This window comes from Neomonachus schauinslandi, chromosome 8, assembly GCF_002201575.2.
Source record: "Neomonachus schauinslandi chromosome 8, ASM220157v2, whole genome shotgun sequence".
Lineage (NCBI taxonomy): Eukaryota > Metazoa > Chordata > Mammalia > Carnivora > Phocidae > Neomonachus > Neomonachus schauinslandi.
Window position 1 is genome coordinate 71,225,475 of NC_058410.1, and position 12,536 is coordinate 71,238,010.

Here is a 12,536-nt window from a genome sequence, read left to right on the forward strand (position 1 = left end):
CCCTTTCTCCCTACCCCTAAATATTAAGAATCACTGGAATGCAAGGGGAAGGAGGGTGTCTTTTTCCATTTTTTGACATCCTAATTAATGTAATTCTCTATATTTTGCTGCAAGGTAACAAAGGAATGATAGAATCTAGAATAATATAACTTGAATTTACTTATTTTAGATTTTGCCATTTAAAATGCCTTATCACATTAAATAGTTTGAATATGCAAATTAATGCAAATTATTTAGAATCAGCTCATGAACTTTCACACCCATTAGTGTCTTCTTACCTGAAGTCCTTTTATAAAGTTTTGAATTGAGAAATCATGATACAAAAAGATGTTGGTCAGAATCTGTAACACTTTTTCACTTAGTTTAAAGGGAAACTGGGTTGTAAGAAGTAGCTGAAAGAGACAAAAGGGGGAAGGATCCACTCATTAGTCTTTCTTTACTCTTCATCAATAGCAAGTATACATATGGAGGCAAAGAATGATACTATGACATATAACTATGAAAGCTATAATAGTAGCTAAGTTTTTTTTTAGATCAAATATCAACCAAAACTTTAATTTACACAAGTCACAACCAAAAAAAGTTAGTCATACATCTCCAGAATCAAAGATATCCATCATCTTCCACCCAATTGCTAATTTAAAAAAATACAATCTATTAACTATATGATCCCTTTTCTCCTACCAGAAGCCACTGAAGAAGCTATAGGTTTTGGCAATTCTTATTATCAGATAAGATTTCTTTTTCATCCCTACTGATACACATTACCGAAGAATAACACATTATGTACTTTTGAATGAAAAACCCCAAAATAACAGATGTCTATTTAAAAAGTATAAAACAGCTGAATTTGTATTATTCAGCTAATTTTCAATGGCCTATAGTGAAGAATTTACATCTGAAAATGAAAAGTCATACTAGGCTTTTAAAACAGAAATACAGATATAGAAGGCCAAATGCATTTGGCCACAACCAATTTCATTTTTTTTTAAGATTATTTATTTGAGAGAGAGAGCAAGTGAGAGCGTGGGAAGGAGGGGCAGAGAGAGAGGGAGAGAGAATCCCAAGTAGATGCCACACAGAGCGCAGAGCCTGATGCGGGGCTGGATCCCATGACCCTGAGATCACCACCTGAGCTGAAACCAAGAGTCAGAAGCTTAACCAACTACACCACCCACGCACCCCAACCAAGCAATTTTAAATACTGTAGCTGCAAAATTTTCCCCAAAGTATCAGTAAACTAATGGATACCACCTTCATGGGAAAAAGATGAAGAACCTTGGAAGGTTGTCAGCCACCTGGGTGGCTCAGTCAGTTAAGTGTCTGCCTTCGGCTCAGGTCATGATCTCTGGGTCCTGGGATTGAGTTCCACATTGGGCTCCCTGCTCAGCAGGAACTCTGCTTCTCCCTCTGCCTCTGCCCCTTCCCCCCTGCTTGTGAGCTCTCTTGCTCTCTCTTTCTCTCTCAAATAAATAAATAAAAATCTTTAAAAAAAAAAATGGAGGGTTGTCATTAGTTTACCTTCACAAGCAGCATAAGGCACACCTTCAAAGAGCTGACTCTAGCAAACAATTTGTGGAAAGTCATTACTTATTTATGTAGAAACACAGAACTAATACTAATTTAGGTAAAAAAAAAAAATAGAGCTAAGGTCTAAGGAAATGTTAGTATTTATTTTCTGTCAAGAGCAGCAATGACAGGAAAGAGTCCACTAAAAATTACAAATTATTTTATACAAAATGGAAGAGTGAAAACATTGTTACTGTTATCAGGAAGTCATTAAATTCTATTAAAAATTATTAAAAACCTAATTTTCCATTGAGTAATGACTGATAAGTAGGTAGATATAGAAAGATACAATTATTCTTTTTATAAAGCTTCTATTTGGGGCTATCTGGGAGGTTCAGTTGGTTGAGCCTTCAGCTCAGGTCATGATCTCAGGGTCCTGGGATTGAGCCCTGCATCGGGCTCTCCAGTCAGTGGGGAGTTTGCTTCTCCCACTCCTACTCCCTCTGTGCTCTCTCTCTTGCTCTCTCTCAAATAAATAAATAAATAACTCTTAAAAAAAAATTTATATTTTATCTGAGGAGGCAATACTGTACCCTATTAAAATCATTAAATACAAAAAAAATGTGCAGAAATACGTTCAGTATCATACTCTGAGAGATGAAGAAATTTATCACTAATGTTTATATTTATAATCTATTCTTGGCAGCCTTTTCATCCTATTTCACTGGTATGAGTTTTTCCTTTTTACCTTATCAAGTACTGTAGTCAGGTGCTCCTTGCAGGACAGAGACTGGAATAGTTCTATGCACAACAGAGATGATACTGCATGAGGAAGCAACCGATGGATGATAATAGGAGACGTGGCAATTCCAAAAATGAGTATTAGTGGAAATTCATGTAGATGTTGACTAGTTTTCAAAGGAAAATATAAAAGGGATTTCATTAGGAAATATATTTCAATACATCAAATTTCAAATTAAGACAACCTTTATTTGAAGGAGTACGGTATAAGACACTACTGAAGATATCATTCCAAATACTCAAATTTTCTACGTCACGCAGTTTCCTCTGTTAAAGTAATATAGTTATTTCCCCACACATTCTAGCTCTGAAATCGATCTATTAACAGATCCTCTCATTTTATACATAAGTACACAGAGGTCCAGAGGGATCAAATGCCTCCCTCTAAGGTTATACAATCTCAACTGTTAAAAGAGTTAGGAATCATTCAATGTAACCTCTCAAAGTTTGAGCCCTAGCTACAGTCTTCCTAACAGACATCCAGCCTATGCTTTTTAAGAGTTCAGTAACATGTAACTCACAAACTTTCAAGGTTAACTTATTCTATTTATGCACATACCTAACAGACACTATGTCACCCAGCCATACATAATAGCTAAGAGTTAGGAAACTTTCCTTACACATATATAAGACCTATTTTTAAAGGACACTGTTTAAAAATGTTACATCCTTTCCTTGAATTAACTCAAACTTACTGGACATGATTTATTCTGAGCATTACCAGTATGAACACAAATGACTTCCACAGAGTAAAACAGAACTATCTTTGAGAGCTATTGTGGGTCTGAGCCTTTTGTATCATGGCTGATGACTCTGCATGCTCCCTCCTATTGGCTATTGCATTTCAGTATTCTAGCAATATGCAGTTATACCATCATAGAAGTATAGTGCCTGGATTCTGTTACTGCTGTAAGTTCTTCCTCACTTTAGATGGCAAAAGTAGCCACAAATTTAAGCTCCAAAAAAGAAGACCTCGTCTGCATTTTGAAAGCACATAAAGCAGTTTAGTTTTAGCATTAAGAAAAGTCTTAGGATCTAGAAATCTTAGTTTCAATGGGAAAAAAAGACACCATTAAAATAGGAATTACAAGTTTATTAGTAAATTATAACACAATATAGCTTTAGGCAAATGTATCTATAGCTATCAAGCAAGTTTACATATAGAAAAGGCCAAAATAAATTATATCCTAAAAAAATGTACCATGGGAAATACATGTCACTGGATTTTAAATAGGGTTAGTTACTTCAATTCTGAATCTCACAGGACTGCCTTGAAAATCCAATGAGACCATGAACAAAGTAGTTTCTCACTGTAAGTATTATACAAGATAATGTTATTTAGAAAACATACTTGCTCAGAAGAGCTTCTAAGGGTGGATAGGTATCAGAAAATAAGACCTGACAAACATATCTCAATCTGGAGTAGTTTATCCACTTAATGGGAAAGAGACAGAGAACCTTGGTGAGAAAAACTACATTTTATACTGCCTTATCATACTAATTAAAAATTGGTTAACTTTAGTCTTTTGATCTCATTTTTGGGTCAAAAAGCAAATGGAAATCCGATAGGAGGTCTTTGAACATTCAATTATAGGGCATTTGAAATCACTCTGGTTTCTATCCAGTTGGTATTAAAATGAGGATTAAATTGCCATTCATTTTCTCTGGAAAAGGGTGTTCTTCAAGCTAAAAGTTATATGTTTCCTTAATAAAAAGAATTTTATGTAAAAGCCAGGTGATATATCATCTACCTGCAGATAATTATGAAGTCTTGGAGTACTTTTGTGGTGAAGCTTTCCATATCCTTTAAGATAAGCACAACAGGAGGAGACTGCCATTGACTAGTAGAAGTCCTCTTTTTCCTTGGCATTTTTGGGTCTGTCTTCTTTTAAGCCATTGTGAAAAGAAAGAGTTAAAAGTAAGCCTTACCACCCAAACGAAGTTACAATGCCACATGTTGATATATCTCCCTTTACATTTTACAGTAATGCTGTTTCTTTTATTTCTCCCACATAATAAAGAGAAACTCATTCCAACAGTTATTTGAAGAATCTTTCTGTGTCTGACAGGGGAATAATAACCAAGAAGAAAAAGGTTCAGTAAATCTATAACTCATATAAAATATTTATATTTTCTGCTATCTGAGAAAACTACAGAAAAAAGCATGGGGAGAAGGTTTTCTATAGATTATTTTTTCTGTTAAAAGAATGTTTTACTTTGCTTTAAGGTGAGAACTAGTATTTTTAAATAAAAAGCCCAATAAACAACACTACTTCACTACTCTGCTACTGTTAAACCTTAAGTTGAAAAGCATCTTTAATATCATCTGGTCTAATCCCAATCTTTCAAGGATATCTGACATAAACTGAATGTACATTTGATTTCTAGAAAATTTAAAATTGTGGACCAAATTAAGATATTATGGTAAGCATTAGACCCAATTTCATTCCTCATAAAGCAAAAATGAAACTTCACTCATGACTGACTTCAGTAAACACCTTTATCAGAAAATGTCACTGCAGTATTTTTTCCCATACTATCTAGCTGCACAGCACCATAAACTAAAGCTGTGGTTTTATAGTGCAGTTCTCCATGAATCACCTAGGTTATCCAGTCTCACCGGGGACTTTCATGGTAGAATGGAACTTCTTGTCAGCTGTTTGTTGAATATACTTTACTTACAGACCATTTATTCCCAAGAATTCTAAATGTGGATCAAATTAGGTTTTTTTTTTTAAAAAAAAACGACTATTTCTCATTGGACTACGTTGACAATGGGCACTGGCAGCACGGTTCTACTGCACAAAAGCAAATACTGAGAGACCTAAGAGATAATACATTAAAGTTATAGCCATTGTCATAGAGATAGAATCTAGAGCAGAACCCATTCCTGAGGTTGTTTTTGTCACCAGATGACATTTTCCCGCAAATAAGATGGCCTTGTAAGAACTGAAACACTTATCAGGAATTAGACTGCATACTGAAAAAAAATACTTTTAAATTCTAATAGCCTTATGAAAAATAAGCAGCTACTATTAATTAATAGCTAGAGTACATAAGCATATTCTTATTAGAACAAAAGAGTACTATGTTTAATATAACTCTAAGCCTTTCAATCATACAACAATTTCCTGAGAGAAAATTGTCAGTTTACTCTTACCTGTGTGACATTCATATACCAACTGGAAAGAGAATCCATTGAACAATGTATCTTTTTCTGGGTGACCTGAATACTTCCCTCTTTGGATTCCTCATCTACACAGCAGCCCATCAACTGTGAGGCCAGTTTTTGTAAAAAATGTTTTATATCTGCAGAATGGGTAAAAAATGTAAGAAAGCTTATCTCTCTTTAAAACAAATATGAAACAGCTGAAAGCTCTTGATCAGTATACACATTTGGGTACAAAGTGTTTTTCTATACTTAACATTAACATAACACTTAACATATTAACTGTTAATGTTCATTAGTATCTTCTCTTTAATATTTAAATTTCACTAACTCAGACTAACACTAGCCAAAGTTTATGTATATTGTCCATAATAAAAGGGTTACCTAAGCAAATGTGTAAACATGAAAATTATAAATTATATAAGAAGCAATCTATATTTAAATTACACTAGACAGCAAAAGGTTTTTAAGGCCTCTAAAAAAAGATATCAAAAGTGTTACATAAGTTATTTTACTGATTACAAACCTTCCTTAGAGTCATTTTAAAAGATGTCCTAAGGGCTTTTATTTAATCAGTTCTAGTCAGTTTATGAATATGAAAGTAATATAAACACATAAAGCCCTTATGTAAATTCAAATCTAAGCCCATTTTACTTTCTTAGTGTCCACATCCTTTATGATTCAATGGCTTCATATACCTAAGATTGGCTCTGGTGATGGACTATTTTTTACCATGCTGGTCTTTCAGAGTAGAACAATAAGATGATTTGAGGCTATAAATATGAACCTATACAGTCTATACTCTGTTGGACTAAAGCTGCCAAATCCCCAATCCTTAATTCTCAGCTCTCTGTCCCAAACTTTCCAACTTACTCAACTTTTACTGGGTTAAGGAACACATCTCATAAAATGCCTAGTCTATTACTGGCTGTGAAGCTGATCTGGCAGGGGTAGGGCTGGAGTAAATGAAGCAAAAGGTAGCAGAGAGTCCTGCAACAGCCAAGATTACTGCGATAGGCAATAAACCTCATCCTGCCAAAAATGTAGTGCCATGCTCTTCCCACGAATAAAAAGGGATAAAAAAAGCTAGAGAGAGAAGGCCAGAAGAGATTTGTAACATCTCACCAAGGTTATTATGGCATTTATTCTGTACCTGGACAATCTTTAGCTTGCAATGAGACTACATATGGAGTGACATTATTCTGAAGGGCTTCTGTTAGACTTCTGAATGTTAAATCATGATCTGTTACGTTCACACCTATGGAATAATATCAGTATTACAACATCATTTGTATTATTAACAATACAACAACAACAAGGCTAACATGTCAAGTGAATTACTAAATAAAAATATTTTTAAATACAATTAATAACAGAAACCAAAAAAATATACTGCGTAAGTGAAGAGACCACCATTGACAATAGGTATCTGGAGGCATACACAATACTTATTTGTCAGAAAGGGTATTTTGCACAATTTCTCTTTAAAAAAAGTTACTGAGGATATGTAGTTAACCCTTGAAAATATCTTAGGAGTAATTTCGTTACTTTTGTCAAACTCATAAAGAACTCTTTAAACTAATGATTCAAAAATAAGGGCTATGAAAAAAAAAAAAAATAAGGGCTATGGATTCCAGGCTTACTGTGACCCTGACTTAACAAGTGAGGAGAATCCAATCACTAATACTGTTAATGATTGTTGTAGTAAATACAATAGGTAAAGTATACAGTAAGCTAATTTCTGAGGGAAGAGCCTAAAAACTAATAAAACTTTAGGTCCTTTAGGTATTTACTAAGCCCCTCTCGTTCTCATTTCCACAAATCAGAGTTTAGTGCTGTGCATGTAGTTATCAGAGTTAAGTGTAATTTCCCCACTACATGGGAAAAAAATTCTACTGATACTTTCCTTGACGTCACAATCTGTGATTTCTAGAAAGTGCTTTGGCACTTAGGCAGGTGCCAACAGTAAACATCCTGAAACTGGTTGATAATTGCTACTTATAAAACTTCAACTGGCTGGAAGAAAAACAAAAGGTTCAGAATCCAGGCCTCCAAGAAGCAAAAAATTTTTTTCTAGGATAGCCAACAAATAAAATTTTTGGCAGGTTATTTTTAAATGGACATACACCTTTTTGAAAATAGGAAATGTGCAACTGTGCTTAAGCATTCTTTGACTATGGATTTTTTCTTTTTACAGTATCAAAATGATATTCCTAGACACATTATGGTCTATGATCGTGATACTGCATCTCTGAACAACTCTGGGAGGTTAGCAAAACACTGGAAGACAAGATAGTCTTCCACTGACTCACTTTATAAGCTATTTAACATTGAAACAAAAAATCAACAATGTCTTTAACTGGGAAAATGTTCTTGTCAGACTACTGATTTTGAAATATAACATTTCCATTAGCTTTTCTCCTTTTGGCAGTAGGCAGAGAAGGGATTTCAACAGTGCTCTCAACAATCAAGCCACTGCTCTTGATTATGTTTTCCCCACTCCACCTCTAACTATTATAACCTGGCCAAGAGAAACAAAGTACCAAACAGTATAATCCAGTCATCACTGGGTCTCAGTTTCTCATCCATAAATGGAAAGGATTTTGAAATTAAGTGCAGGCTGCGCTAAAAAGCTGTTCAAATTATAAAAATTATATAAAATTATTATAAAAATCATTCCCTGTGTGTTGTTACTCAGAGTAGTCCTGGGATCAGCAGTATGGGCATCAGCAGGAGGCCTGTTATAAATGCAGAGTTTCAGGCCCCACCTCAGACCTACTGACAAAAACCTGCATTTACTAAAACCCCCTGGAGGCTTTTGTAGGTACACTGAATTTTGATAAGTATTGCCCTGAACATGAGGAATGAGATTTAGGTAATGAACAGTATTAAAGGCAGTATTAACAAAATAAGTCCTTATCTCAGTGCTCACTAGTTTAACAAACCTTGAATAAATAATAAATTATAAGTGTGATGAAGAGTACATTTGAAATCCAAATAAATCCAACTTTCTTTCCAAAAGAAATAAGGAAATTTGCTAGTATGCCAAAGAAATTTTTTTCCATTATCCTGCAACCAGATGTTTGGTTCAAATGGGACATTAATGATGGATATTTAAGTACCAGAGAAATTTACCACCTGCAGTTTGAAAGCAGTTTATATATAATTCATCCAAACCCCCTTCTAAACAATTAATATTAATACAGTATTATAAAACAATCTAAGATTGATAAACTAAGCAGAGGGAAATAAAATTAAGGTCATAGATAATTCCACTGAAGAGACAATTAAAAAAACAAATCTATTTACCCACCAGTGGTTTATTACCAAATTCAAATCTCATATATTCTCATAAAATAACTAAAAAGAGTAACACAAATATATTTCCCCTTCATTTTTCTGACAAAGTTGAGGAGGGTACTACCTAATCCTGGGTCAATTTCCTTTAATTTACAAACGTATGATCAGCACAAAGAACTTTTATTGGTTTTCAAAGTATGTAAAGCAAACAAGAATTAGTTTAATTCTATAAAAGAGATAAAAAAGTCTATCGAAACAGGTTATTCTTCACTATTCTCTATAACAAAACCACTAATTAAAAAAACAAACATACACCCATATATACCTAGAATGATAGCAGCAGTTGGAATTTCTCTGAGTTTTATTTGACAGCCCCAGTCTCTTGAATTCTTCTGAAATCCAGAGTAAGACTTTTGCAGAAATTCAGTTAGACTATCGAACAGGTTTTTATTTAATTCCTCTTGTAGTTGCTATGAAGAAAACACAAAACTTTATGAATTTTTATCAGTAGTAATCTGATGCATCTTTCTAAGTTTGGGAAAGATAATTTGTCATTAATTCCAAAGATTACATGTAAAATGATTATTAGATGGAAGAAATTAAAAAAAAAATTTTTTTTCCTTAAAGCTCCAGTCATTAGTGCTTTGGATTCCCTCACTAAAGAATCTCATTTATTCATTCAACAAACATTTACTAACCACCTTACAAATGAAAGGTAGTCTTTATCCTAAAACAGTGAAAAAACAACAACAACAAAAAAAAAAACTGAGCAAGAACACTTAACAATTAAAATACATTGGGTAGAGTGCTATGATGAAGAATAGGACCACCCAAGAATAGGACCACCCAACTTAAGCTGAGGAGGGGACATATTTGAGTCAAAGCATTAGAGCAGGTGATGGAGGAGGTGATTATATGGAGAAGAAAGTTAGATGGAATGGGGAGTGGAGGAAGCAAGGAAGGAAGCACCAAGTACCTGGGGAACCACAGACAGAGCTAAGCGTCAAGAACACAGGAAGTGGTAGGGAATGAGCCTGGACAAACAGGCAAGGGGCTAGGCCTATGAAATTATACTTGATGTTAAGCAGTTTGGATTTTATCCTGTGGGGAGAACCACTGAAGGCATGTGAAGGAGAGACATGATTCCATCAGGGTTAAGAAGGGGGAATCAGGCAGCACTGTGAAGGAGCTGGGGGAAGCTACACCAGCAGTGAGGTGGGAAAGCTCTTGCACCCTGGCACAGGGCTGTGCCTGCCTGAAGGGAGGGCTTTTCTAACTTGCCAATGGTGCCAGAGGGACTTAGTGACAGGCCTGAGGGGTCTGACATCAAAGGCAAAGACATCGGTTAGGAGGATCATCACAATCCAGGTTAAGAAATGAAGGCCTAAACTAGAAACCACAAACTCAAATACTTTCAAGGGTCACTTGGAATCCATAAATGAGCAAAGCCCTAGGTGGAAAGCAATAAAGAGTGGTGGGAAGCAGTAATAAACGAAGTGCATAACCCTCCCACAGGCATTAAAAAACCAAAAAAAGTACAACACCGTGTTGGTCAAACAAAACAAATCCTCTCAAGATGTTGGCCCTACAGCTATGAATCTGCCATAGCAGAGAAATTATTTCAGAGCTGGAATATAAAGAACATAGAAACTGGACATGAGGATGAGGGAGTGAAGTAATTTAAAAATAGCTTGACTTCTTACTTGTATAACTGAATGGATAATTTATTTGTTTATTTTTTAAAGATTTTATTTATTTATTTATTTATTTATTTGTCAGAGAGAGAGAGAGAGAGCACAAGCGGGGGAGCGGCAAGCAGAGGGAGAAGCAGGCTCCCCGCTGAGCAAGGAGCCCAATGTGGGACTCGATCCCAGGACCCTGGGATCATGACCTGAGCCAAAGGCAGACGATTAATCAACTGAGCCACCCAGGCATCTCTGAATGGATAATTTAAAGAGTGTCACCATTTAAAAGTTGTGAGGATATGTAAAGAGCCCCTTGCCTTGGCAGCTATTATTATTAATGTATGTTCCAGTACCTGAAGCTATGCTTAATACTTGGAACATGAGCGTTTTTTAGAATATACAGATTATACTAAACTAATATTACCTATGTTTCATCAAGAGTCTTGAATAATGATGGAAAGGAAGATGGGAAGAACAAATATGAGATTTACGTTATTAGAGAAATATTAAGTCATTAAGAAAAGTATTCACCTCAGTTTCAAATTTCATCTGCTGCCATATCAAGTGATAAGTTTCAAATCGAAGCTTACTGTCCTCAGACTCATTTTTCCCTTTATTAAAATAGTTCTCTAAAAACACAGAAAGAAATAGGTCAGTTTCTTTTTTATATAATAAAAGTTAGAAATCTCTGTGCAAAATCACACAGTAAGGGATGGGACTGAAATATGTATCAAAAATACATATATTTGGAGATAGGTAACATTCAATACCCTTTATATTTTATTTATATATCTTATATTTTTACTATAGTAATTGTATCTATATGATTAAAATATCTTTAATTTTTAAGTTATATTTCTATCATGTACTTTTAAATTGCTAACAGTATTTAATGGATTTGGTTTGAGGCATAAACATTTAATATTAACATATTTTCATTATTTGCTCTTATTCGAAAGCCTTGTATACTACGCTTCATATATTTGCTCTGAACTCTCCTTTATGAAATGATACTTACGATGGTTCTTGTTCCTTTATTCAATTGACATATGTTAGCCCAGCCTTTTATTTAGTCTGTCTGTATTATTTTATACGTTTTAATGTTTTCCTCCAAATGGTTAGCCATTCATCAAAACACCATTTATCAAAATACCAGTGGTTTTCAAACTTTTTAAACCATGATCCCCATTAAGGAATACATTTCACGTCATTATCCAACACACAGATGTTTAACAGAAACAAAAACAAAGGCCCCACAAAACAATACTTATCATGTGACAGCAAATGTTTTCTTTCCTATTCTGTTTTTTAAAACTATTATGACTAAGTTGATTTCATGACTCACACTTGGGCTTTAACCTTCTGTATGAAAACATTCACTTACTAAATAATCCATCCTTTCTCTCACTGATTTGAGGCGCCCTTGTTATCTCAGTACTTACAAATGTACTTGGAGCTATTTTTTAAACTTCTTCTTTTGTTCTACTGAATCCAAGTCTATTCCCAGAGCTGTCCTGAACTATTTGAAATCATTAAATGATTGGAGCTTTGCAGTACATTCACACAGGGAATAATTCCAGGTCTCCTTCCTACCACCACCGCACATAATCATTCTTCTTCAAAATATTTTAAGCCATTCTTTCAAATAAATTTTGCCATTGCACAAAAATAATTACAATAGTACTTTGACTGAATAAAATAAAATCTGTAGGTTGATTTGGAAAGAAATATTTGTAATATGTTAGAAAATCTACATCCAAAACACTACAGGTCTCTTCCTTTAATCAATATTCTACATTCCTTGTAGTTTTCTACTTTCTTTCATATTTCTTATTGTTTACTACTAGGTATTTTATTGTAACAACTACAACTTTTAAAGGGTTCAATAACAGTGAAAATACCTATTTTGTTCCTGACTTCACTGAGAAGCTACTAGCATTCTACCATCAAGTTTTATGTTAACTAGTAGTTTGAAATACAGATTCTCTTTTATGTTAAGGAACTCTGCTTCTGTTCATAGTTGACTCAGAGTTTTAGGCAAGTATTTTTTTAATTTATCAAAAGCCTTAGAA

At 34.3% G+C, this 12,536-nt stretch overlaps 1 protein-coding gene across 2 annotated transcripts in view; it reads right to left on the reverse strand.

Annotated features, from left to right (window-relative positions):
• The window catches only part of ORC3 (origin recognition complex subunit 3), a 59,358-nt gene that overhangs the window by 38,963 nt on the left and 7,859 nt on the right, over positions 1–12,536 (reverse strand). For both annotated transcript variants that reach the window (XM_044917256.1, XM_044917257.1), the window contains exons 3-9: positions 10,996–11,093; positions 9,105–9,249; positions 6,633–6,737; positions 5,471–5,619; positions 4,062–4,195; positions 2,258–2,417; positions 279–392 (exon numbers count right to left, since the gene is read on the reverse strand). In XM_044917256.1, the coding sequence (XP_044773191.1) occupies positions 279–392; positions 2,258–2,417; positions 4,062–4,195; positions 5,471–5,619; positions 6,633–6,737; positions 9,105–9,249; positions 10,996–11,093 (905 nt within the window). The remainder of the gene's footprint in view (positions 1–278; positions 393–2,257; positions 2,418–4,061; positions 4,196–5,470; positions 5,620–6,632; positions 6,738–9,104; positions 9,250–10,995; positions 11,094–12,536) is intronic.